General features: G+C 32.1%; 3 protein-coding genes and 1 pseudogene across 6 annotated transcripts; 3 read left to right on the top strand and 1 right to left on the bottom strand.

Moving 5' to 3' along the window:
• The first annotated feature begins 6,401 nt into the window (after positions 1-6,401).
• On the top strand, positions 6,402-8,765 carry LOC120162635 (4-coumarate--CoA ligase-like 6). The gene is made up of 6 exons (XM_039172747.1): positions 6,402-7,472; positions 7,594-7,783; positions 7,884-8,029; positions 8,136-8,203; positions 8,444-8,546; positions 8,646-8,765. Exons 1-6 carry the CDS (start codon positions 6,411-6,413, stop codon positions 8,757-8,759), a joined length of 1,683 nt encoding a protein of 560 aa, XP_039028678.1. The 5' UTR covers positions 6,402-6,410; the 3' UTR covers positions 8,760-8,765.
• A 2,844-nt stretch (positions 8,766-11,609) lies between these two features.
• On the top strand, positions 11,610-12,487 carry LOC120162614 (annotated as a pseudogene).
• Positions 12,488-13,960: 1,473 nt separating this feature from the next.
• Positions 13,961-19,070, top strand: LOC120162617 (bZIP transcription factor 16-like). 4 transcript variants are annotated; one of them, XM_039172724.1, is made up of 13 exons: positions 13,961-14,180; positions 14,280-15,044; positions 15,140-15,193; positions 15,287-15,361; positions 15,531-15,620; positions 15,715-15,774; positions 15,876-16,042; positions 16,611-16,659; positions 17,230-17,272; positions 17,366-17,628; positions 17,868-17,945; positions 18,700-18,825; positions 18,921-19,070. In XM_039172724.1, the coding sequence occupies exons 2-13, from the start codon at positions 14,979-14,981 to the stop codon at positions 19,017-19,019; spliced, it is 1,170 nt and encodes a 389-aa protein (XP_039028655.1). In that variant the 5' UTR covers positions 13,961-14,180; positions 14,280-14,978; the 3' UTR covers positions 19,020-19,070. The 4 variants fall into 4 exon arrangements, with proteins under 4 accessions (XP_039028655.1, XP_039028656.1, XP_039028657.1 ...); XM_039172725.1 differs by having other exon boundaries at positions 13,961-14,409; positions 14,975-15,044; positions 18,921-19,069; XM_039172726.1 differs by having other exon boundaries at positions 13,961-15,044; positions 16,614-16,659.
• Positions 19,071-19,872: 802 nt separating this feature from the next.
• LOC120162662 lies at positions 19,873-21,901 on the bottom strand. The gene is made up of 3 exons (XM_039172770.1): positions 21,626-21,901; positions 20,370-20,605; positions 19,873-20,235 (listed from the first exon to the last, which is right to left on the bottom strand). Exons 2-3 carry the CDS (start codon positions 20,515-20,517, stop codon positions 20,099-20,101), a joined length of 285 nt encoding a protein of 94 aa, XP_039028701.1. The 5' UTR covers positions 20,518-20,605; positions 21,626-21,901; the 3' UTR covers positions 19,873-20,098.
• Positions 21,902-25,294: the final 3,393 nt, after the last annotated feature.

Below are 25,294 nucleotides of genomic sequence, written 5' to 3'. Positions count from 1 at the left end.
GTTTTTTTTATTGGGTGTTTTCTATTTGGGAAAAATGGTTTTTATCGATCGTGAGTGATTCACCCCTTCTGATTTGGGTAAAAAGCCACGGTCGATGAGAGAACAATTGTTGATCAATGTTTGGAGGAATGAGAGAATGAAGCATCATGAGGAAGATAAAGGAGGTCAACTGATTATAGACGATTTATCTCCATTTCCAATCTAGATTGAGGGTTTTTATAGCGACCTTTAGTGTGTGTGTCATCTGTAGGATCATGATCGCTATTTGTATGTTGATCAAGCAAGAAAGATATAGTGATCAAACCTTAGATTTCATCCTGTTAAGTCACGTGAGCTTGTCATGGGTATTGTCTATGCACTATAGTTGACTTGGGAGTCTATGCTTGGGGACGTGAGCTTTAAGGGACTTTAGTAAGCGAGGAAGTATGTATAAAGACCAATCATTGATGAAGTGATGACAGATCTGATGTGGGGGAGGTTGGGAGGTTTCGAGAGGACGTACTCTAGAGGTATAACTATGAAAAAATGCATGCAATTACAATGAATTTTTTTAGTAGTATAGGATGATTACAATGAAATATATATTCAGAAGTTAGTAGTCTATTGACAATTCACATATCATGCAGACACAAATACTCAAACTTGAAATCTCTAAAAAAAATAACATTCGCTTTTACTACTAAGCCTACTCAATGATTTATAATAGATAAAGAGTTAAGTTAGAGTTAAATTGTTTCTTTTATATAAAATATTTGATGGATTTATCTCGAAATTTTGTAAACCATTTTTAATATTTTTATTTATATTCTTAATAAAAATATTTAGAAAAGTGATCCACGTCCCAATAAAAACTACACCAACACTTTTTTCATGGATGGATGATTTGATTTTTTAAGGTGGCAATGATTTGATTTTTTAAGGTAGCATTTGGTTGGCATGAATCTCTTGGAATTAGGAGAAATTAGAATCTAATTCTACCACTTTCTCACGTTTGGTTCAAGTTTTCCAAGGGAATTAGAATCCCTCATGGCTTCAACTTTCCATCAAATGAGGGAAAGTGAATTCCATCAATTATATGATAGAATTCAATTCCCTTGTTGGAGGGAATTGAAATTTGACCATACACCCTCATCAATATTTTGGTAGCTTATTCATATATTGAATAAAAATATTTTTTTATTATTTCGGGTCGGTGAAACTTTATTTTGGTCGGGTCGGGTCGGTTTTTTTAAGTGTGATATTCGGGTCGGGTCGATTTTGGGTTTAGGGTGAAAAATACCCGACCCGAAAATATATATAATTTTACCTTATATATTTAGGAATAATTACAATAATACCCCTCTATATATAATTTTTTCAATTAAGTCATTGTTTTTATTTAATAAAAATATTTTTTTACTTCGGGTCGGGTTCAGGTTTATGGTGAAAAATACCCGACCCGACCCAAAAAATATATAATTTTATCTTATATATTTAGGAATAATTACAATAATACTCCTCTCTCTCTCTATATATATATATATATATATATATATATATATATATTTTACCAATTAAGTCACTGTTTTTATTAAATAAAAATAATTTTTTTATTATTTCGGGTCGGGTCGGGTTTCTAATTCATATATTCGGGTCGGGTCTCGGATGGAGCTTCCCTTGTTCTCGGGTCAGGTCGGGTGGACCAAAAATCCGACCCATGACCATCACTAATTAAGATGATTTTAACTTATGATGTTTATTAGCATGCTATTTATAATTTATTGAAATGAATAATCAATCAATAAAATTAATTTTTTTTAATTTTTATAATATATTGCTACATGTAATTTATAAAACAAACTAAAATTAAGAAAAAAATAAGAAGGGCAATTCTGTCATTTTATATTACTGAAATCAAATTCATTTGACATGTCTGCGAACCAAACAGAATATGAAATTGAATTCCAATTCAATTTCCTGCCATTCAAACAAAATATGGAATTGGATTCCAATTCCTGACAGATTTCAATTCCTGACAGATTTTAATTTCTTCACAGATTCTAATTTCTTCAGAAACATTCTAGCGAATCAAACGTAAGGAATTGATCGTTTGTGTCCTTGGTCATTATGTTCGCTGCATTTGACCTATCAATATCCAATTTTCAGTCCATTTGACGCGCGCAATACCCGGCTTGATTGGATAAATAATCCAAACGGAAAAAAAGGAAAATACATATTTTATAAAATTAATTTAAAATTTAGGTTTTTTATTATAATATTTTTAAATTTATCATGATATCGTGATGAGTTTCTTATAATTTTTATTCAAATTTATATGATGAGCTATATTTTTTATAAAATTTATCATGAATACGTAATAAATTTCACGTACACTATAAAAAATAATCTAAATCTTAAAATAAACTTTAAACACTTTGCATTTTTCAGAAAAAATTCCCGCCCACAATGTTTACAAAATTTAAGCATGCGCGGCAACTACCTGAACATAATTTAAAAAAGAAATTACGTAATTTTTAATTCTCAAATTTTAATTCTCAGATTCTCAAATTTTTAATCACTAACAAATTTATTAATATAACTAAATATAAAAAATAATTAATTGATCAAGTGATTAAAGATGTTTATATTATATTTATTATTTTATATATATTCAAATCTTTATATTTATTTTAAATACAATATTTATGAACTGACTTCAGTAATTAAAAATAATAATTCTTTTTAAAAATCATGACATTTATTAGTTCTTATAAAGAGATGTGAAATGAATTAATTGTGCCAATTTTTTTATTATATCTCGATTGATGAAAACAATTTTAAAATTTTATTATTTAATATTCTTTTAAATATCTTTATAAACAATTTATTTAAAATTAAAATTTAAAAAAAAAAAACTTGATTAAACAATATTATCTTTTTAAAAGTAACTATCACGTGTCACCCAATTCAACATGATGTCTTCTAAACTACTTTAGGTTTTTTTATTTAAAATTAAAATTTCAAAAAAATAATCATTTTCTTCAATTTTCTTATTCTTTTTTCTTCTTCCTTTATCCTGGTTACTCTATATTTTGATGCTCATTCATCATATTGACCGCTGCATCTAATTGTCAGAGATGAAAATCAATGAGTTTTAAAGTTTTTCATTAAATTTAATTTGTCCTCCTAAACACAAATTCAATATTTGATTAACAGTAAAATATTTACCATTTTTAAAAAAATAACTATCATGGGCCACACAAGTCAATTAAATATTTTTAAATATCTTCTTAATTAGAAAAAAAAAACAACCCACAACACGGGATGATTTTTGTCTTTTAAATATGTAAAATGAAATCAATTGTTATTTTGAAGAGATACAATTGAACTAATGTATTTTGTTTTGTATTATCATTTAGATATATTTATTTAATAAATTAATCAAACATTAATTAAGTAAATAATTTAAAATAGATTCTTAATAAATAAAATTAATCATTTAATTAAAAGCCTTTAAAAATAGTTCTTTAAAATAAAATTATAAAAAATAACTACGTGTATCGAGATTACTTATATACCAACAATTAATTAATTTTAAGTAGGATAAAACATTAGATTTTTTAAATAATGTCAATGGTACGAATCTGAATATTTATATATAAAATAAACTAGATTAAAAATATTAACCTCATAGTAGATTTATATTAGGGTGTTCGCGGTCGGTTTGGATCATTTTGGCTAAAAATTCATCTAAGCTGAAAGTATAAATGTTTGCGGTTTGGATCGGTTTGATGTTTCTAAAAAAAATTCGATATTATCCAATACAATTAAGTGCGGCTTGATTCAGTTTGGATTTGTACGGTTTTTGAATTATAATTTTTCAAAATAATTCTTGAATTTTTTTCATAAAAAAAACAACATATGTATAACAAAAGCAAAGAGAATATATATTTTAACAAATGCAAGCTTGTGAAGCTTACAAAGAGAATATATATTTTAACAAATTAAGAAACGAATTAGTTTCTCGTCAGTAAGTCACCCATAAAAGTAAAACGACACATTTTCTAAGTTTTGCCCGACAATTTTCTCTCTATCTTATAATTGAGGAAACACCAAAAGACTATACTATATTTCTTTGTTATTATCATTTATTGCACCATTTTTTTTATTGGCATCAATGACTAGAATCTGGAGTAAAATTGTTACGTGCGTGTCGAAGAAAGCTAAATTTGTATATGTATATGGGTTTGGTGAGATTTTGTGGGGCTAATGAGTTTGTTTCAAGCTTGTAAATTCAATATTCCATTTCACCGGTTCGGTTCGTTTTGGATCGATTATGGATTTCCAAACCAAACCGCTAGTTTTTTAAAAAAAAACACACAATAAATTGGTTTTGATTTTTTCGGCTATCGATTTTCAGTTATTTTTTTATCAGATATAAATCATTAATTTAATAAAAGATTCCCTGTCTTTTTTAGAAAAGTAACTATCATGTGTCGTACAATTGATATAGTCATTTTTAAATAAGTGCTTCATAGTAAACGACCCAAGCAACACGTGTTACTTTTTGTCTTTTATAAAAAAGAATAAAAAGAATTCTTTTTTATAAAAATTATTCGATATAATCATGTGGCCGAGGAATCTGCCTCTCTAATATTGAGATTTAAAAAACAATATTCTGTTTGTTTTGAGGATGGGAATGTTTAAAAATCTATTACATTCCTGAATCAGAAGCATGTTTTATGAAGAAAGAGTCATACTAAAAAAAGGTAAAGTATAATAAAAATTTGTATCAAATTTTTTGAATCAATTCAAGTAAAAAAATAATTTGTTCGAATCGAATTGAGTATTATTCACTTATAGTTGGTTAAATCTAACTTTTAAATCCTAAACACAACATAATCACTTATTGTTATGGAGCCAAAATGAACTAAATGTTGTTGATTATGTTGGGTAAATTGGTGGAAAAATTTAGCATTTAGGGTTATGTTTTAAGAGTTTAGGGTTGTTGCTTCAAGTTCAGCTTTTATGACATATTTTGAGAATGAATTATAAATTTGGGGTTGGTCATGTAATTGAAGTATTTTAAAAACTGAGGTTTAGAATGTAATTGAAGTATTTTAGAATTTGGGGTTTAGAATATAATTGATGAATGTGTTGCAAGTTTTAAAAGTTGGGAGACCTAAATGTAAGCACCTAAAAAGTTCAGTGACCATTTATATAATTTACCCTAACATAAATGAAACGACCTTTACGTCGGGGACCATATTACAAACGAACTAAATATTTGATGATTGTATTTCAATTTTTAGAAGTTGAAAGACCTAAATACAAACATCTAAAAAGTTTAGTGACCATTTATATACTTTATCCTAAAAAACTTAAGATCTTTGTTAGCATTTAGCAAGTTGTAACACAAATGATCTCATTTGTTTTTTGTTTACATTTTTTAATTAATTTTAATATAAATTATATATATTTTTTATTTTATGTGTTTAGTTTTTAATTTATAAAGTATGTATCTAAATGCTTGACACAACATATTTTTTTAACTTCCTTTAATTTCATTTATTAAAAAACTTAAAATAGTTAGTTTTCTAAAAAAGCACTCATAAAATCTCTAAATTACTAAAAGTTCCCGAAACTTCTAAGTTTCAATCTCAAAATTTTAAATCTCATACGTTCGAGCCACAACTGAGCCGCTCAAACTTCTGATCACCGCCCACCATCTGATTTCTAATCTTTAAAGGAATATAAGAATTTGAGAAATTAGATAATTTAGTATTTTTAATTTTAGAAAATTAATATAATAAAAAATAACGTCACATATCAAATAACCATTTGTTAACAAGTTTTTTTTTACCAGTCATTGACTTGATAACCTTAAAATAATAACGAAATTAAATTTTAAACACCTTAAATGATAATTAAATAAATGTTGGACACCTATCCTAATAAAAAAACTTTAAATACCGTAAATAGTAAAAAATATATAATTTCATTTATTTTTTAATTAAATTTGTTTATTGTACGAATTAAGTGACCTCATGTTAGAAATTTATTATTATCGATTGAGATCACGGATTTGAGCATCTCGTATATAAATATATAAACATCCATTCAAGGACAGAGCTCCCTTAGGGCCCATGGGGGCCCAACTCATATTAAAATTAATATATTCGATATAATTTTGATTTAATAATATTTTAGTTCGTGTAAAAATAAATATTTAAATTTAAAAAATATAAAAATTTATTAAATATTTAATCAAGTATAGGTCAAACTAAAGATTACATGTCTGAGTTTCGAATTGCTAACAAACAGCTCAACTCATTAATCACCTCTAATCGATGGAGTTTAACTACAAATACCATTTTCCTTTCTCCTCTGATCCGTCTATCTGTTTCTTTCTGTCGTTAAACTCCACATCAATGACAACAAGCTTCAACTCGTGCCTCAAAACTTCAAAAACCAAAACTAGCCATTTCCCTCACTGGTATTCACCGGAAACAAGAATCTATTCCAGCAAGCATTCCTCTATATCCCTCCCAACTGATCCATTTCTCGACGTTGCCTCCTTCATTTTCTCTCACCAACATGGTGGCCTCACAGCTTTGATTGATTCCTCGTCTGGGTATTCAATATCTTACTCAAAGCTATTACCTTTGGTCCAATCAATGGCCTCCGGTCTTCACCACCACCTACGTGTTTCTCAAGGGGATGTTGTCTTGCTTTTGCTGCCAAATTCTGTTCATTTTCCCATTATTTTCTTGAGCATTTTATATTTGGGTGCAATTGTTACCACCATGAACCCGCTAAGTAATATGTTGGAGATCAAGAAACAAATGGCTGATTGTGGCGTGCGTTTTGCATTTACTCAACTTGAAAAGGTCGACAAACTTGAGAAACTGGGTGTACATGTGATCGGGGTACCAGAAAACATGGACCTGGATTCAGAAAAGAATGATTTTTTACCTTTTCATAAGCTTATTGGGGACCATTTTGGCAAGGCGCCAAGGCCAGTGATTAGGCAGCAAGACACAGCGGCAATAATGTATTCATCAGGTACTACAGGTGTTAGCAAGGGAGTTGTATTAACACATGTGAATTTTATAGCAATGACTGAGCTTTTTGTAAGATTTGAGGCTTCACAGTATGAGTATTCAAGTTCAGATAATGTGTATTTAGCTGTTCTTCCGATGTTCCATGTATATGGATTATCACTTTTTGTGGTTGGATTATTGTCATTGGGGTCTACCATTGTTGTCATGAGGAGATTTGATGGCAATGAAGTGGTGAAAGTAATTGACACTTACAGAGTCACTCACTTCCCAGTTGCTCCACCTATATTGACAACCTTGACAATGAGAGCCAAGGGTGTCGGCGAAAATAGCTTGAAGAGTTTAAAACAAGTTTCCTCTGGTGCTGCTCCTTTAAGCAGGAAAACCATAGATGACTTCCTTCAGGCTCTCCCTCACGTTGATTTCATCCAGGTATTATGGCTTAAGTTTAACACTATCATGCTTCCTTACAAACTGTAACCAACAATAAGCCATTTACATGTACATTTCTGAGGACATCACTAAGCTCACTTGAATGTTGTCTGGTTTATAGGGCTATGGCATGACTGAATCAACTGCCGTAGGAACTCGTGGCTTCAACAACGGAAAATACTTTAAATATTCTTCGATAGGACTTCTAGCGCCAAACATGCAAGCTAAAGTGGTAGATTGGAATTCTGGATCTTGTATGCCTCCTGGCTTATATGGCGAGCTTTGGCTGAGAGGACCTGCAATTATGCAACGTAATTAATCGTCTCTTCCTTGAAATATCTTCTTTTTTCGTCTTTGATAGTCGCGCTTTGAATATGACATTAAAACCAGTTCTATCTTCTCGTCTTCCAGGATACATTAATAATGCTGAGGCCACCAAGATGACAATTACCAAGGATGGTTGGCTACGTACCGGCGACATTGTTTGTTTCGATGAAGATGGGTATTTGTATTTATCTGACCGCTTAAAAGAGATAATAAAGTACAAGGGGTATCAGGCATAACATCTTTTCCTGTCATTTTAATACTTAAATCATCACTTGACACAATCTAGTGCTCTGAAATCACTTTAACTCTGTATTCATAATGTTATTGTTGTACCAGATAGCCCCTGCTGATTTAGAGGCAATACTGATTTCCCATCCTGAGATACTAGACGCCGCTGTAACTTCGTAAGTATTAACTTTTTACCTTTTCAATGGAGATTGATATGTTGTGGAGACAACTATTTGTCCTTCTGAGTCTCAACTACTTGGCCTTTGCATCTGATTTCTGAAAACACAATCAAACCATTAGAGTACTATCTGCAAATGGAACGATAAACTGCAGAGTGATTAATCTCGATTTGCAACCATCATAACATCACAAAACCACTGAACATGGTCATATATCTTTCATTTTGGGTGCTGTAGAGCCACTGATGAAGTATGTGGTGAGATTCCTGTGGCATTCGTGGTGAGGAGGAACGGTAGCATACTGACCGAGGGAGCTGTCATCGACTTCGTGGCTAATCAGGTGCACAAGTTCTTCCCATTTATGGATATCCATTCATTTGAAATCTATTTTACTGTCCTGTTTATTAAGCACTTGCCTTGCTACTTTTTTCTTTATTAGGTTGCACCTTATAAGAAAGTAAGAAGGGTGGTGTTTACCAACTCAATTCCAAAGTCTGCTGCTGGAAAGATCCTTCGAAAAGAATTTAGGAGCTTCTTAAGTTCTAGAATTTGAGATCTTTGTTCTATGTAGGGCTCATTTTATGCAGTCAAAGGTAGGATATGCTCCTATAAAGACAATTATTTATTTAGTTTCTCTAAGGTAAATTGCGGTAATCGGTTGCTACTTGTATTAATCTTGAAGGATTAGTATACTTTACGAATTTACAACTGAAAAAGTAACATATAAGATTTAGCATAATTCTATCTTATCTATCTACACATGCGAAAAGAATAATAATTTACGATATATTAAATATCATTAAGGATACAAATACATGTTATTACATAATACCCATTTTCATTCGGGGACTAATTTTGAATATATATATATATATATATATATATATATATATATTTTTATTATTAGTATTATTAATTAGGTTAAATTACACTATTTATCACTAAACTTTACTGTCCCTCCATTTCACTCATTGTATTTTTATTTTTTTTTAATTTACTCATTGAACTTTTAAATTGATCATGTTTTGATCACTCTGAATTATTTTATTATTATTATTATTCTATGACATGACATTTTTATCATTATTAAAATTTAAAAATAATTTAAAATAAATAATAAGATAGTATTTTATTATTATTAAATTTAAAAAGCTTTAAAATAATCTTCGCCCCTTCTCATCACCGTCGATCACACGTCGAACACAGTCGACCTTCAAAATTGACAGATGTTTGATCCCAAATTGTATTGAGAGACTCACTTTGGTACACTTAGCCCGAATCTAATGTTGTTTCAGCAAAAAATGTTCCAAAACCTATGAATCTCGACTTAAACATTTCAATTTTCTCACTTTTGATCTTCTATACAGGGACTTGGGAGCATGTTTCGAAAAAATGGAGTTCGGATTTGGATTCAGGGGCAGAGGCGAAGCAACCCATTAAATTTGGGATCGGACGATCACCATCTACGACGATCGATGTTTCGTTTTCCTCATTTTTTTATCAAATTCGGAGCATGTTCCGATAAAATGAAAGTCGAATTTAAACTCGATAGGTCGAGATGAAGCAGCTGATTAATTATGGGATTGAACGACCATCATCTACGGTCAGCTATGTTGACAACGACAACAACAGTAGACGGCCACCACCTAATTTTAATTTTATATTTTAATTTTTTTATATCAAGTAAAAAAATATCATATCTTACTAAAATAATAAAAAAATAATTTATTCTCATCAACATGTCTGAAAAAAGGATGTCCCACCAACGCCACTGCCACCGCCATCAACAGAAGCAGCTAACAAACCCACCTCTTCTTCTTTCCATCTTACTCGTATAGAATGAAAGGAAAACTTGCACTTTTATAATGACTAGTGTGTTTTTTAGATCTTTGGAACACTCACAGGTACCAGTAGTTTTCAAAGGTTTGAATGTGCCTGCTGGCTTTATGGCCAACATTTTAATAAAGAAGAAAAATGTTGAAAGTTGAAACACATGTGAGTTGACTGTCTCAAATCTCAGGTAATTGCGTTTGGATCTTTATCATTTCTATGCACCTAGCTGGAGTGAGGACCACAATCTGGTAACCCACACCTTCCTTAGGAGCTCCATTTGAGAAAAAGGAAATCAATAAGATGCAAATTAACCTGCAAGCTAAAACATAGGTGCTGGAAAGCTCTGATTTTGGCGTGCAACGATAAGAGGCAATGCCAATATATGAAGAAGTGAGAACAATAAATTAAACAAAAATCTGTTATTGCAAAAAGAAGAAAACACATATCATTCTTATATTTCAACAAAAAAACAAAGAGAATGTATGTCTTTCAAGGGAACAAAGGACGAGGAAGGGTGACAATGGTTCCATGATGGCTACCACGGTTAAACAAGCGTCGTCATGTCTTCAACTAGTTCATAACCTGCTTGTAAACACTGATTCTTGCTGCCTAAATACTAACAATGTACTCTCGGTGGAATCTGGCATTCTATGAATATTCATTCAAACTAGTAAAAATAAAAGTGTAGAGTTTCCCTTTTTATTCTCCGTAAGTAAGATGGAAAGAAGAAGAGGTGGGCTTGTTAGCTGCTTCTATTGATGGTGTTGGCAACATACTCGGCTGTGAGATGGCGGTGGTAGTGGTGCTGGTGGGACATCATTTTTACATAGATATTGATGATGTTGAAGAGTATTAAGAAGGAAAGGTTGAAAAAGGAAATAATGGTTATCATTACAAATAACAATTTTTTTTTGGGTGTTAACTGCAAATGATCCATTTATTATAAATCGATAACGTTAATGATCAATTTGTTATTTTTGAAAATTTAATAGAAAACAAATATTTTCTCAAACTTTAGTGACTATTTGTGTAGTTTACCTTTTTTTTCCTTATCTGTTTATTTATTTTTATTGTTTATTTTATATATCGTATTTTTATTTATTTTTTTATATATTGATAAATATTTATTTCCCCTAATTGAAACTGCGAGAAGCCTAAACCCTTTCCCCAAATATCACCACGAAACCCTTATGAGCATCAGGCGCCAACAGTTTCAAATTTGTTCAAGCGGTACAGCTAAATCTATGATTTCCATGAAAATTACTTCTCTGCTTGTATTGCTCACACCTAGTTTTTAAACCCTTCGTTTGTCGTTCTGTCAAAATCGTTTAATGCAACCGTGTACCCCTTTTCTACTCAGTAAACTATGGCCGTGTCTTGATCGGTGACCAAGCCACTCTAGCGGTGCGCATCTACTCGACAACTTCTATATTTTTAAGCTGATATCATATGACTCAGATATGGTTGGTGATGGAGTCGAACAAAATCAAGGAAAAATTGTGTTTGAGTGGAACTTTATTTCTTGCTATCATATTGATCCTCTTTTTTTTTTTCTTTTTCTTGTTAAGGGTTTTTATCAGCATCGTTGAGAATTTCAATTGCTGTTAAATTGAAGAATATTATCGTAGTGCTCTAAATTATGTTGATCCCTCAGTTACATTTTTGTGCTCTAAATTATGTTCATCCCTCGGTTACTATTTGACTTGTTGCAGGTTGAAGTTAAGGTAGAATAAGTGAAGAGGAGGATTTTGTGGCTTGCATTATCATTAGATACCTTTGAATTGAAGTGTTGATAGATGGCGTTGAGGTGTATGCTTGGCTGGTCAGATGGTGAATTGATGAGATCAGATGCAAAGCCTTGTTCCAGATTAATGAGACAGACGGCTGGGATTTTTACTGTTGGAGGAGCTTTAGGATTTTGGGTTCTTTGTAGATTGCATTATGGTTTGTTCCTCTCTTGAAGTAGCTTTTTAAAAGATCAAAACTATACGTGACTTACGGTCTGCTTATGATGTGCATGTTAGTTTCTTGTTGTTCCTTGTGTTCGTCTCTCGTATCTTATTTTAACAGTAATTCAGGCACTAGAAATACTGTTCCGAGAAGTCTTCGGTGGGCTGCCTTGTGGAGCTGTCTGTCAGCTCAACATCTGCTTTGTTGGTTCGGCTATTCAGCCCTGAATGTGAACCCCAAAATATAGCTGCTTATGACAAGTAAGGTGTCTAACGCTGGTCGAAATCCATTGATTTACCAGTACTCTAGCACTGTCTTTTGTTTCTTGTATGCTTATGGGATCTTTGTTATCTCCTTGTTTATCAATTTGGTAGTACATGATGGATCATAAGCACTCTAGTGGTTGCTTCTTGTATGCTTTCCTGCCATTTGCTGCAAGGGTAAACCATCTTTTGAGTTAAATTATCAATTTTAAAAGCTAAAAACGCTATTTTCTTAGCTTTTTGGTTTATCAAATCATAATTTTAATAGCAAAAGTTAAAATATTGAATCTGTTTAGTATTATTTTCAGTGTAAATTGCATATTTAGTCATTCTACTATTACTTTGGTTCTGTTTTGGCCACTCAATTATTATTTTTTAAAAATTTCATGCTTCATGTTATGTTTTGGCGACTTGCCACTAGAAAATGTTTAAAGTTACCGATGAGAATTTTTTGTACTTTTTAATGATGATGTTATGTTATCGGTGACACATTAGTATCACCATTTATTTTTATAATAGTTGAATAATCAAATGGAATTAAAGTGATAGTTGGATGACTAAATATGTAGTTTACCCTTATTTTTAATGTAGAAAACAATTTATGATTTCATAATTTGTGCCGACGGCAAAGATTTCACAATTTATACCAAATTCTTTGTTGATCACAAATTCAAATTCTAAAGTGGTCATACGTGCTTGAATTTGAAGCAAATCAGCATTGCTCAATAGTAACATTGACAATAAACTAAGGCCCAAGGTAATTGGATGGAATGAATGTGGTAAAAGCAATAATATTTTCATAAACAAGCTTGAAAAGTTGAACTGTACCCTTGTTTAAATAGAGAAAGGTAATCACATAATGTCATCAAATATACATAACATCCAAAGGCTTTGATTATGGGGAGATATCATAAAAGGGAACCTAACGACTATCAAGGTCGGCTTTGCATTACAGAATAAAAACTTGTAGCTAATCTGGTAAGGTTATGCTCCAGGAGGAGGCATGAAACAGGGTGTATGAACCTAACGACTACCCTGCGCAGTCTCCATTTGTTCATCATGTTGTTCATTCCTACCGGACTTTAGATCCTCGCGCTTGGGAACTTCACCTAACCTCTCCTGCAATTATGCAACGGATATTAGGAACCAATGTTATGCAAATAGGTTCGGACAAGGCAGACTACGGTTTGAACAAAGCAAGAACAAAATATGACCTTGAGAGATGTATTCTGTGCATGAAGCTGCTCACACTCGCTTTTGAGACGTCCTACTTCTGGCCTATGGTGGGCATTCTCTTCCATTAAGGCTTCAGAGCGTTGAGCCAGCTCATCACATTCCACCTGACTCAATAGTAAGCATTGAGATAAACAACTCATTTGTGAGCCTAATGGAGTATAATAGGATATACAATTTCTAAAGGGTACTTCAGTACCTGTTTACGCAACCTTGGCCGCCGAGCAGATTCTCTGTCTGATTGCTTCCTTCTCTGTCTTTAAAGCTCCCTCTCATCCTAAAAATCCATAAAACCAGACATTGTGCCACTTACATACAACTCCAAAAGGAAAAAATGGAAAAACATTTTCCAAGAAACATATAAGGGAAGGATGTGACAGTTCCTTGTAGGCCAAAAAACCTTGATCTGAAATCCAGTAAATTAGTTTAAAATTTTCGGATTTCATGGACAAAAGCATAACACTACAGCCAAAAGCAAAGAGATCTTCAATTTCACTATGTTTAGAGAGAGAACCTTCCCCTCAAAATCACTTTATTATGGAAAGATCAAACTCTTTCATTATGGAAATTGAGAGCCTTGTACCAAATCCCAAAATTTATGTATTAAACCCCACATTTAATCAATACTTATAAAACCCTCACGGTAACTGGTTGAAGGTCAAGGGAAATAGAAAGGAGAAATCGGCTTAAGTACGGTGAGTTCCAGAATTACTCCGTGAGCCTTTCTCCCCAAATTTCAATTAACAATCCCTAAAATCAAACCCTGATCTTTTCTATTTCGTATTTGGATAAAGAACAACACAAAGAAACGCGGCAAATTAGATTTTTGGTCTCGCAATTGTGCCCTAATTCAATTTAAAGCTCCCTAGCTTCCAATTTTTTGCTTCCATTCAGTGGATCAGGCTTGGGCTTCATTGCAATTTGGTTTGTTCTTTTAGTGGTGATACAAATTTTAAATTTGTTCTTTTTTTTTTCTTTTGTTAATCGATCTTTCGAATTAGTCAACAGCATTAGTTGCTTGCCTTCAGATTTATCAACCGTTCTTTTTAAAGTTATTTGTTTCTGTTTTTTCTGCTGGATACATGTTACCTCTTTCTCTTCAATGTTATGTGCTTGTTTACTGAGAAAACGCAGGAAAAAAAAGGAGATGATATTAGGGCATTGATCGTTTTGGTTGTCGTTAACCTTTTAATTGTTTGTAAATGCGAATGGGGGAAAATTGTGATTGCGGCTTAAGCAATCAGTATATATATCCTAAGGGTTTTTCTTTTTCTTTTCATTTTTGAATGCGAAGTTACGCTTTATTACATGTTAATATTCTTTGTAATCTTTTTGCTGAAAATAGTATAGGGTTAGATAAATTGCGTTCTTTTGGATGAGTATTACGATATAGTGACGGATAGGTGCATGCTTCCATATCGTGATTGAATTATGTATTCTATTTGTAAAATGGTTTGAGGGGCTTTCAAAAGCTTGTTGCTGGATATAGAGTAATGGGAAGCGGCGATATGGATAAAGCTGCGAAAGAAAAGGACCCTAAGGCACCGCCAGCTGCACATGTACTCTTTTATTGTTGTATGAAAATTTAGGGTTATGCTGTTCTGATTGTTCTTTTTCACAAGTTTGTTTGTTTAATGATTTTCTTGTTTCCCAGGAGGCGTCAACTGCTAACACGAGTACAGTAAATGCAGACTGGTCTAGGTTTCAGGTTTGTTAGATAAATGTCTGTAGTTTCAATGCTTTATATTCAAGTTTCTTATGTTATTCAAATCATTACATGTGGATTGTTGTTTGCTAACAGGCTTATTCTCCCATTCCTCCACATGGTTTCTTGGCATCAAGTCCCCAAGCTCCCCCATATATGTGGGGCGTTCAGGTATTTATGGTTTTGCAATGGTATCTTAGGATCGTGCATAGTTGGGATTGTTAATTTTTTTCTTTTACTTGTTAGAGCTTGAAGATTTGGTGGCATGATTAACTATCCAGATTTAATGATTTCATTTGTTGGTTAGTAAAGCTTTCATGTAAATCATTCTTTGTTGCAGCATATTATGCCTCCCTATGGTAACCCACCACATCCTTATGTTGCAATGTATCCTCATGGTGGAATATATGCACATCCATCCCTTCCTCTAGTATGTTCTTTTGACCTATTTTTAGGTTCCATTTCTTATTTACAATATCTCAAGACTTGGAGCCATTGTTTTGACATGGTCTAATCTTTGACAGGGATCTTATCCTTTTAGTCCTTTTGCTATGCCTTCTCCAAATGGTATTGATGAGGCTTCTGTAAGCAGTTTATCTTACTTTGTCTTATAATTTGGGTTTTTTTTTGGATAGATGTGTCTTTATCTTCATGCTTCCAAAGAATTGACTCCAGATATTTTTAGGGAAATACTCCTGGAAGCATGGAAATGGATGGTAAGCCTCCTGAAGTGAAGGAAAAGTTGCCTATCAAAAGATCAAAAGGGAGTTTAGGCTGTTTGAACATGATTACCGGAAAGAACAGTAATATTGGTAAAACATCAGGGGCTTCTGGTAATGGAATTTCTAAAAGGTATGGCAGAAAAGAAATGGTCTTGCAGTTATCGCATAGATTTTGGTTGTTAGTTTGTGTTATTACTTGGACCATTTCTCATGTCAATTGCTGGGGGAGGATGTGAGGGGGGGGGGTATTCTTGACCTTCATATGTAGTCTCATGGTGAAATTTTAATAGAATTGAGTAATAAAGAAAAGAGCCCATCAAACACAGCAGTCGCAATTGGGTTTCATCGAGAGGTCAATAAAATCCTTTATTGAAGAGGCTGAGGGAGTAAATCTCTTGTGCTTTTCTCTTTATTTCTGGTATACCAAGTGTTAGAAAGCTTTGAGATGTGCTTGTAGAAATCACTGTTATCATGCAAGGTTTGAATCAACTAGTTGTCTTATGGCCTGAAGTTTAAGATGATTTTAGCAGATAGATTTTTTTGTCCTTGATTTGAGCCTTTTAGTTGGTTCTCTGAAGTCAATATCTGGATTTTTTAATGCAATAATTCATCCGAGCATAACTTATATTCTTGTACTTGCTACCAAAATGATCACCCTAGGTAATTTAGCTGACTGAATAATTATCATGCATGTGTAGCAGTGGAAGTGAAGGTACAAGCGAAGATAGTGATGCAGACTCTCAGAATGTGAGTGCAAGGCCTCTTGCGTCTTCCTTTTATTTGCTTATTATTTTGAATCGGCCATCTCCTTTCTTTTTTCTTTTTATCATTTCAAACATGCTTTTCTTATGTTGTTCTATTAAGTTGATTGCCTGGGAAAGGGAATAATCTCAAAATAAGTTGTTTTGGATGGAATTTTTTCCAGGGTTCTCTCTCTCTCTCTCTCTCTCTCTCTCCCCCCCCCCTCTGGAAGTCGCAATAGTCTTGCAGCTTCTCAATCATGTCCTAGCGACTAAGAGTTATCCTGCCAACTGAGCTGATTATCTTTTATTTAATACATGGGAAACAAAGTTTAACGGGCCTTCTATATGCCATGGATACATATTGTGGAGTGGGGTTATTGAAGAAATGCTAAAGCTGTATCCATAATCATCTCTATTACAACTCCCCATGTGTTGCAGCTTCTGTTGGAACTCTTCCAATGAGAACTTTAAATATTTCATCTTTATTCAAATTCAGGCATTCACCTATATCACCTTGTTAGTTTTTTTCCAGATTAACATTATGCAATAAAATGTTGTTTTCTGCTTTTTTTAGCAATCGCAATTGAAGTCTGGAAGTGGAAAAGATTCTGAAGAAGGTTAGGTGGTGATAATGTAATAACATTTTTGCATTGTATTATTGCCATTTGTGTATTTGTGTTCTGAGAATGTCTTCAATGGTTCTTATATAGGTGAAGCATCTCAGAATGGAGGTCCTAATTCAGGCTATTCAATAGTGAATACAGCAACGGCCATTGTACCTATAGCAAATACTGGGGCAGCAACAACTGTTCCTGGTCCAACAACTAACTTACATATTGGGATGGACTATTGGGGGACGCCAGCTTCATCTAAAGTTCCTGGAATGCATACGCAGGTTTCTTCGACACCAGTTGCAGGCGAAATTTTAACCCCTTCATCGCGGGACAGTGTTCAGTCTCGGCTTTGGTTACAGGTTTCTCTCTGAACATAGTGAAATTGAAGATCTCCTTGCTTTTGGCTGTAGTGTTATGCTTGTCCATGAAATGTGAAATTTAAACTAATTTACTGGATTTCAGATAAAGGTTTTTGGCCTACAAGGAACTGTCACATCCTTCCCTTGCTTATGTGTTTCTAAGAAAATGTTTTTTCCCCTTTTTTTTTCTTTCGGAGATGTATGTAAGTGGCACAATGTCTGGTTTTATGGATTTTTAGGATGAGAGGGAGCTTAAAAGACACAGAAGGAAGCAATCAAACAGAGAGTCTGCTCGGCGGTCAAGGTTGCGTAAGCAGGTATTGAAGTACCCTTTAGGGTGCGTTTGGTTCACGGAATGTAAGATTACCAGTGGGAATAAAAGATTACCAGGGAATAGGATTACTGAGAATGTTGTATTTTGTGTTTGGTTGGTTTAACAGGAATGTAAGATTACCGTGTTTGGTTAAGGGAATAAAATATTATTGGAATGTATATTTGACCAAATTATCCTTATTATATATTTGTATAATATTACAAGTTGTAAATATTTATATATTTTCTTTAAAAAATTAAATTCATAATATTTATATAATTTTTTTACAAAATTAAAAATATAAAAATGGTTTAATAAAAGGGTAAAATTTTGTTTTAACCCCTGAACTTCATATAAAATTTTAATTATAGACTTTTTTTGTAAATCTAAAATAATTTAAGGATAAATTTATAATTTAATCTTCGTAGAATTTTTATTATTCAATGACAGAATAATAATATTTTTGAAAAAAAATAAAAATTTAAGGATATTTTAGTCCAAAACGTCGGTAATGTTACAATACCTAAGGGAAGGGAGGTAATGACATTCCCGGTAATATACCCCAAAAAATCTACTATTAGTAATAAAACATTACCGGGAATGACATTTCCGGCCAAACCAAACGGGGGAATGTAGATTTCATTCCTGATGAATCTTACATTCTCCCATCCAAACACCCCCTTAGAAATTGTATATCCTATTATATTCCATTAGGCTCGCAAAAGAGTTATTTATCTAAATGCTTACGATTGAATCAGGCGGGATGTGATGAGCTGGCTCAACGTGCTGAAGCCTTAAAGGAAGAGAATGCCCACCTTAGATCAGAAGTTGGGCGTCTCAAAAGCGAGTATGAGCAGCTTCATGCACAAAATACATCTGTCAAGGTCATATTTTGTTCTTGCTTTGTTCAAACCGTAGTCTGCCTGGTCCATACCTATTTGCATAACATTGGTTCCTAATATCCGTTGCATAATTGCAGGAGAGGCTAGGTGAAGTTCCCGAGCGCGAGGATGATCTAAAGTCCAGTAGGAATTACCAACATGATGAACAAACGGAGACTGTGCAGGGTAGTCATTAGGTTTCATACACCCTGTTTCTTGCCTTCTCCAGGGGCCTAACCTAACCAAATTAGCTACATAAAGTTTTTATTGTGTAATGCAAAGCTGACCTTGATAGTCGTTAGGTTCCCTTTTATCTCCCTATAATCCTTCACCAGTGATTTGGCTTGTCATTACAATCAAAGCCTTAGGATGTTATGTAGATATGATGACATTACGTGATTACCTATCTCTATTTTAACAAGGGTACAGTTCAACTTTTCAAGCATGTTTATGTTAAAATATGATTGCTAATACCACATTCATTCCCTCCAATTACCTTGGGACTTCCTTTAGTTTATGGTCAATATTACTATTGAGCAATGCTGATTTGTTTCAAATTCAAGCATGTATGACCACTTTAAATTTTGATTTTGTGATCAACAAAGAATTTGGTCTAAATTGTGAAATCTTTTCCGTCGGCACAAATTATGATATAATAAAAAATTGTTTTCTTACATTAAAAATAAAGGGAAACTACATATTTAGTCATCCAACTATCATTTTAATTCTGTTTTGATTATTTAACTATCATAAAAATAAACAGTGATACTAATGTGTCACCAATAACATAACGTCATCATTAAAAAAGTACAAAAAGTTATTTCATCAGTAACTTTGTTCAATTTCTAGTGGCAAGTGGTCAATACATAACTTGAAGTATGATTTTCAAAAATAATAATAATAACAATAATAATTGGATGACCGAAACGAAACCACATGATAGTTGAATGACTAAATACGTAATTTACCCTGAAAATAATACTAAATAGAGTCAATATTTTAACTTTCACTGTTAAAATTATGATTTGATAAACCAAAAAGCCAAGAAAATAGCGTTTTTAGCTTTTGAAATTGATAATTTAACTCAAAAGATGGTTTATCCTTGCAGCAAATGGCAGGAAAGCATACAAGAAGCAACCACTAGAGTGTTTATGATCCATCATGTACTACCAAATTGATAAACAAGGAGATAGCAAATATCCCACAATCATACAAGAAACAAAAGACAGTGCTAGAGTACTGGTAAATCAATGGATTTCGACTGCCGTTAGACACCTTACTTGTCATAAGCAGCTATATTTTGGGGTTCACATTCAGGGCTGAATAGCCGAACCAACAAAGCAGATGTTGAGCTGACAGACACAGCTCCACAGGCAGCCCACCGAAGACTTCTTGGAACAGTAATTCTAGGGCCTGCATGACCGTTAAAAATAAGATACAAGAGACGAGCACAAGAAACTAACATGGAATTTATGCACATCATAAGCAGACGGTAAGTCACGTATAGTTTTGATCTTTTAAAAAGCTACTTAAAGAGAGGAACAAACCATAATGCAATCTACAAAGAACCCAAAATCCTAGAGCTCCTCCAACAGTAAAAATCCCAGCCGTCTGTCTCATTAATCTGGAACAAGGCTTTGCATCTGATCTCATCAATTCACCCTCTGACCAGCCAAGCATACGCCTCAACGCCATCTATGAACACTTTTATTCAAAGGTATCTAATGCTAATTAATGTAAGCCACAAAATCCTGCTCTTCACTTATTCTTTCTTAACTTCAACCTGTAACATGTCAAAAAGTAAATGTGGGATGAACATAATTTAGAGCACTATGATGATATTCTTCAATTTAACAGCAACTGAAATTCTCAAAGGTGCTGATAAAAACCCTTAACAAGAAAAAAAGAGAGAGGATCAATCAAAATATTAAAGCGACCAAAAGTATACACATTATAACATGTTAAAGACACTTTGTAACATGAGATTTAAACAAAAGCCAGATTGAAAAACATGGAAAGAAGTACACTAGTGACAAGAAATCAACTTTGAAGTGAAAATGAGAACTTGAGTCTTGACAACCCCATCTATAACCCAAGGGAGGGGGAGAAAAGGAATTGATTGACTTTGAAAAAAAATAAAACTTTAGGTGTGAGCAATCAGTCAATTTGGTCAAGAATAACCAAAATGCTATGAAGCCGACTTTCTATTTTGCAAAAACTGAAACCGGCCGACTTGAGGAGGAAAACTAACTTCAACAGACTGTCTTCATTGCAGTCAGTTCGGCTCCAAGACCGATCAAATACAATTTTTCCTTAGCCTCAATTTTTTATGTTTTTACATGAAGTGTATAAAGAATATCTTAACATCCTGTTTTTGTCAAATAACCATTTAAATCACATTCTTTTTGAACCCTAAAACCCAAGTTTAGAATCATTCAAGTAGTGTAAAAACATGTTCAAATAGCAACAAAACAAGTATTCACATTGTTCCAAGAAAATCCTAACACTGAAAATGCTTTACAAAGTCAGCCATGTAAACTAAGACATACCAGTCTCGGAAGATATAGTGGAAAATCAAACAACCAACTAACATTTTGTTATAAGAATAAAATAATAATCGAAATGTTTTACATTTTCAAAAATTAAAATCCATATCTGAACAAAAAGGAAAAACATTCACAGTACCATATTCCGGGGGGGGGGGAAGCCAAACATGAAATCGAAGACTTAAAATCCACATATCTAAAGGAAAACCAAGCAAATAACTAAATATATGCAATGAACCTAAGCGAAAACTATAGACCTGGATCACAATGAAAAGGAAACGAAGGTTAAAACAAGTAAGCAAAAGAGCGAGACGGCGGCAAGACAGGCTTTTAACGGCTGGAAATGCGACTGAAACAGTTTAGACAGAGACAAGGTGGCCTCCGGCTGACTGAGAACCAATCCAATAACGCAAGTTGTGTTCCGACAAAACGGAGCCGGATATGGGCACGGAAAGATGAATCGAGAGGGTGGGTTGGTTGGTCGCTGGTCGGGGCTGCGTCCGGGTGTGAGAGCCAGGGCTTTTCTTTTCTTTTCTTTTCGTTTCGTTTCCAGAATTTAAGGATTAGATTTTAGAAATCTACTATTGCGAAAGTATAAGAATGGTATATCGATTATAATATGTTATTTTTTTAGTATATTGATTATTAAAAGTTATAAAATGATATTATATATCGTTTTATTAAGTCTCTTAACTATATAAAGTTACGAAATGCTCACCTAGCTATTTAAATTTTCTAAACTCGTCATTTTCCGTTAAAAAATTAACAATCGTTTAAACTAGACGTTAACATGTAGATTGAGATATAATATAATCATATTTTAATGATGTCTACTAATATTGTCGTTGCTTTCAAGTATTGGTTCAATGACATAATATTTCAAGTACTGGCTCGACAATATAGTATAAATGGAGAGTCGATCTATAAAATACAACTCAAATGGCTATAGGATCATATTTTATTATATATCGTTCAATATGTTAACGTTCAACTTAGATGGCCGCCAAATTTTTAACAGAAAAGGATGAGGCTGGAACATATGGATAGTCGGGTAATCATTTTGTAACTTTTAATAGTCTGGGACTCAACAAATCATCGTCCTATTGTCAGGAGATCATTTTATAACTTTTAATATTCAAATGACTCAACAAAGTAACACTCTATAGTCGGTAACCATTTGTGTACTTTACCCTTTACTATTTATGATTTTTTTATTTTTATTAATATTGAGTGATTACAATATAATATATATTAAAAAATTTAATCAATTAAAAATACATATTCTCCTTACAAATATATCTACTCGAACCTAAAATTTTTTTACCACTGAATTATTTAATATGTTATTATGTTTAAATGTTTTAAACATTTAATTTTATCAATGTTGAATTTTTCATTTGGGTTGGGTTTATTTATTTTCTGTAGTTTGGGTTTTATTATTTATATAAAATGTGGTTTAGGTTTTGGTTTACAGGAGGCGGCCTAAGTTTAGGTAAAGTACACATTATATGTGTAAACTAATTGAATAGGGATTATATTCTGGTGAGGGTTTTCTACGAATCAAATGACATTAATAATAAATAAAATGTTGTTGTTTTTTTGAAGTATCAGGTTTGAGCACTACAAATGTAAAGAGTGTGTGGGTTCAATGTGAAATGATTAAAAATTATTTTTAAACAGATATTACATTGTACATATCTGGATAAATATAAAAAAATTTAAAAAAAATTATGGTGGGGTTTTATTCTGATTGTTGAATTAAATTTTTTTCAATAAAATTAGTTAACAAGTAGTAATTAAGTAAACTTATATAAATATTCTAACTTATATATTCTATCCATTTGTATAATAAATTTAAGGTAAAATTGTACTTGAGATCCTTTTATTTTTCTAAAAAAAACTAATGTGCACTCGAATCATTTTTGTACTCAATATGACCGTAAATTTAGAAAAAAACTATGTGTGACCCTTTGACCAACGATTTACGTCGTTGACTGTTATAGTGTTGATGTGTCACTTTACGGTTATGATATGACAGTTTACTGTGTTGATGTGACGATCCATGGTGGCTGATGATGTGACAGATGAGTTAAATTGGTTTTTGGTCGAGTTCGATTGTCAAATTGATTTTTTTCGAAGTTCAAGGGCTTATTTGATTTTTTAGAAAAAAAAATTAAAAAAATTAATATATATATATATATATATATATATATATACCAAAAATTAAAATTAAATTAATAAAAAATTAAAAATATATATTATTATTTTTACCTCAAATTTAACATTATTTTATTTATATAAACCTAAACTCGTCCATCCTATACAAAATTTTGTTTTATAAAAACTGACGTTTTTTTACCTCTAATTTTTTTTTATAAAATTTAACTAAACAAATATTATAACACTAAAATTTAAAAGTTATAAAATTATAATTTATGTATAAATTATCAAGAAACTATATAATTAAAAAATTATACAATTAAAAAATACCATTTTTAGTGAATATAATATGATAAATAGAAGTAAATTTCACCTAAAATTGATCTTAAAGAAAGTTAATAGAAAAATCAACATGCCCAGTCAATTTATGTTAGATACAACTCTATAAAGTCAATGTGAATATGAACATCATATGTTTGAGATTTTTTTATCACTCATAATATTATTTTTTTAAGTAATAATAATTTTTTTCTACAAAATAAAAATTAATAAAAAATCACATCAGAATTTATTTTCTCTATACTTACATTATTAGTTATATTTAATTCATCATTCTCCTTAAAATTATCAATTATGACTTTCCGTTTAAATTAAAAAAAAATAATCACTTTTAATTATCACAACTCAAAAATTAGAATTAATAAAAATGAATAAAACCAGATTAATCAAAGTAGAATATAACACATATACTTTATCTTAGTTCAATCGACCCCGTATTAATAATAATAATAAATAAATCAATCCACCCGTATAAACCGAGTACTAAACCTAAATCACATTTCATATAAACACTACAATAAAATAAACCATAATGTAAAACGAGTGCTCTTTGCATAATTGAAAATAAAACAAAACAAAATAAACAATAATGAAAATTCAACGTTGATAATTTTTAAAAGGGAATTACATAATTGATCATTTTTTTATGTTTTGTCAACTTTTTCTCATCAATTTCAAAAATATAATATTTGGTTATTTTTATTTTTATTTAATTAAAATATGATCACTAAGATTAATTATGTCATTAGTTTGATAATGTGATGTTAACAAAAGAATTTAATTTTTATTTTAACTCTTGAACTTTAGATAAAATATGTATTAGGGACCTTTTCATAAATTCAAAGTAGTTTAGGGATAAATATTTAATTTACCCTTTTTTAATATGTTTTCCTGGTAAAAGTGTTTGAATAATACAATGGAAAAAAAAATTTCACATAGTGCAGTCGAACAATTATTTGTTTAAGTATGGTGATTGTTACAGTGACAATCATAGGTCTCCAGGAGTACATGGCGACCTTCATAGGTCTCCAAAAGCACACGACGACCTATGGAGTACTTGACGACCTATGAAACTGCAACAGCAAGGGAAGAGAGAAGAGTTGCTACAACATATGAGGCTTTATCGTAATAAACACTTGGCGACCTATGAGACCCCATTTCAAGAAATAATTTGGGTAGAGCTCTATATAGGAAGAGTTGCTACAACAGAGAAAGCTTTATCGTAAGAACACTTGACGACTTATGAAACACTTGACGACCTATGAGATCACTGTAGTAAACACTTCATTTTAAGAAATAATTTGAGTAGAGCTCTATATGGTCGAGGATGCCGTTTCCCCCTACTTGCACCGCACAATCAGACTTCTTGCTATTCTCTGTCTCTGCCGGTCACCTTTGTCCATCGGACACGGAGCAAGGTGTATGGC

Source organism: Hibiscus syriacus, unplaced genomic scaffold, assembly GCF_006381635.1.
Source record: "Hibiscus syriacus cultivar Baekdansim isolate YM2019G1 unplaced genomic scaffold, ASM638163v2 tig00111403_pilon, whole genome shotgun sequence".
Taxonomy (NCBI): domain Eukaryota; kingdom Viridiplantae; phylum Streptophyta; class Magnoliopsida; order Malvales; family Malvaceae; genus Hibiscus; species Hibiscus syriacus.
Note: the sequence above shows the minus strand (reverse complement) of the source record. Positions and strands in the feature narration are given on the sequence as shown.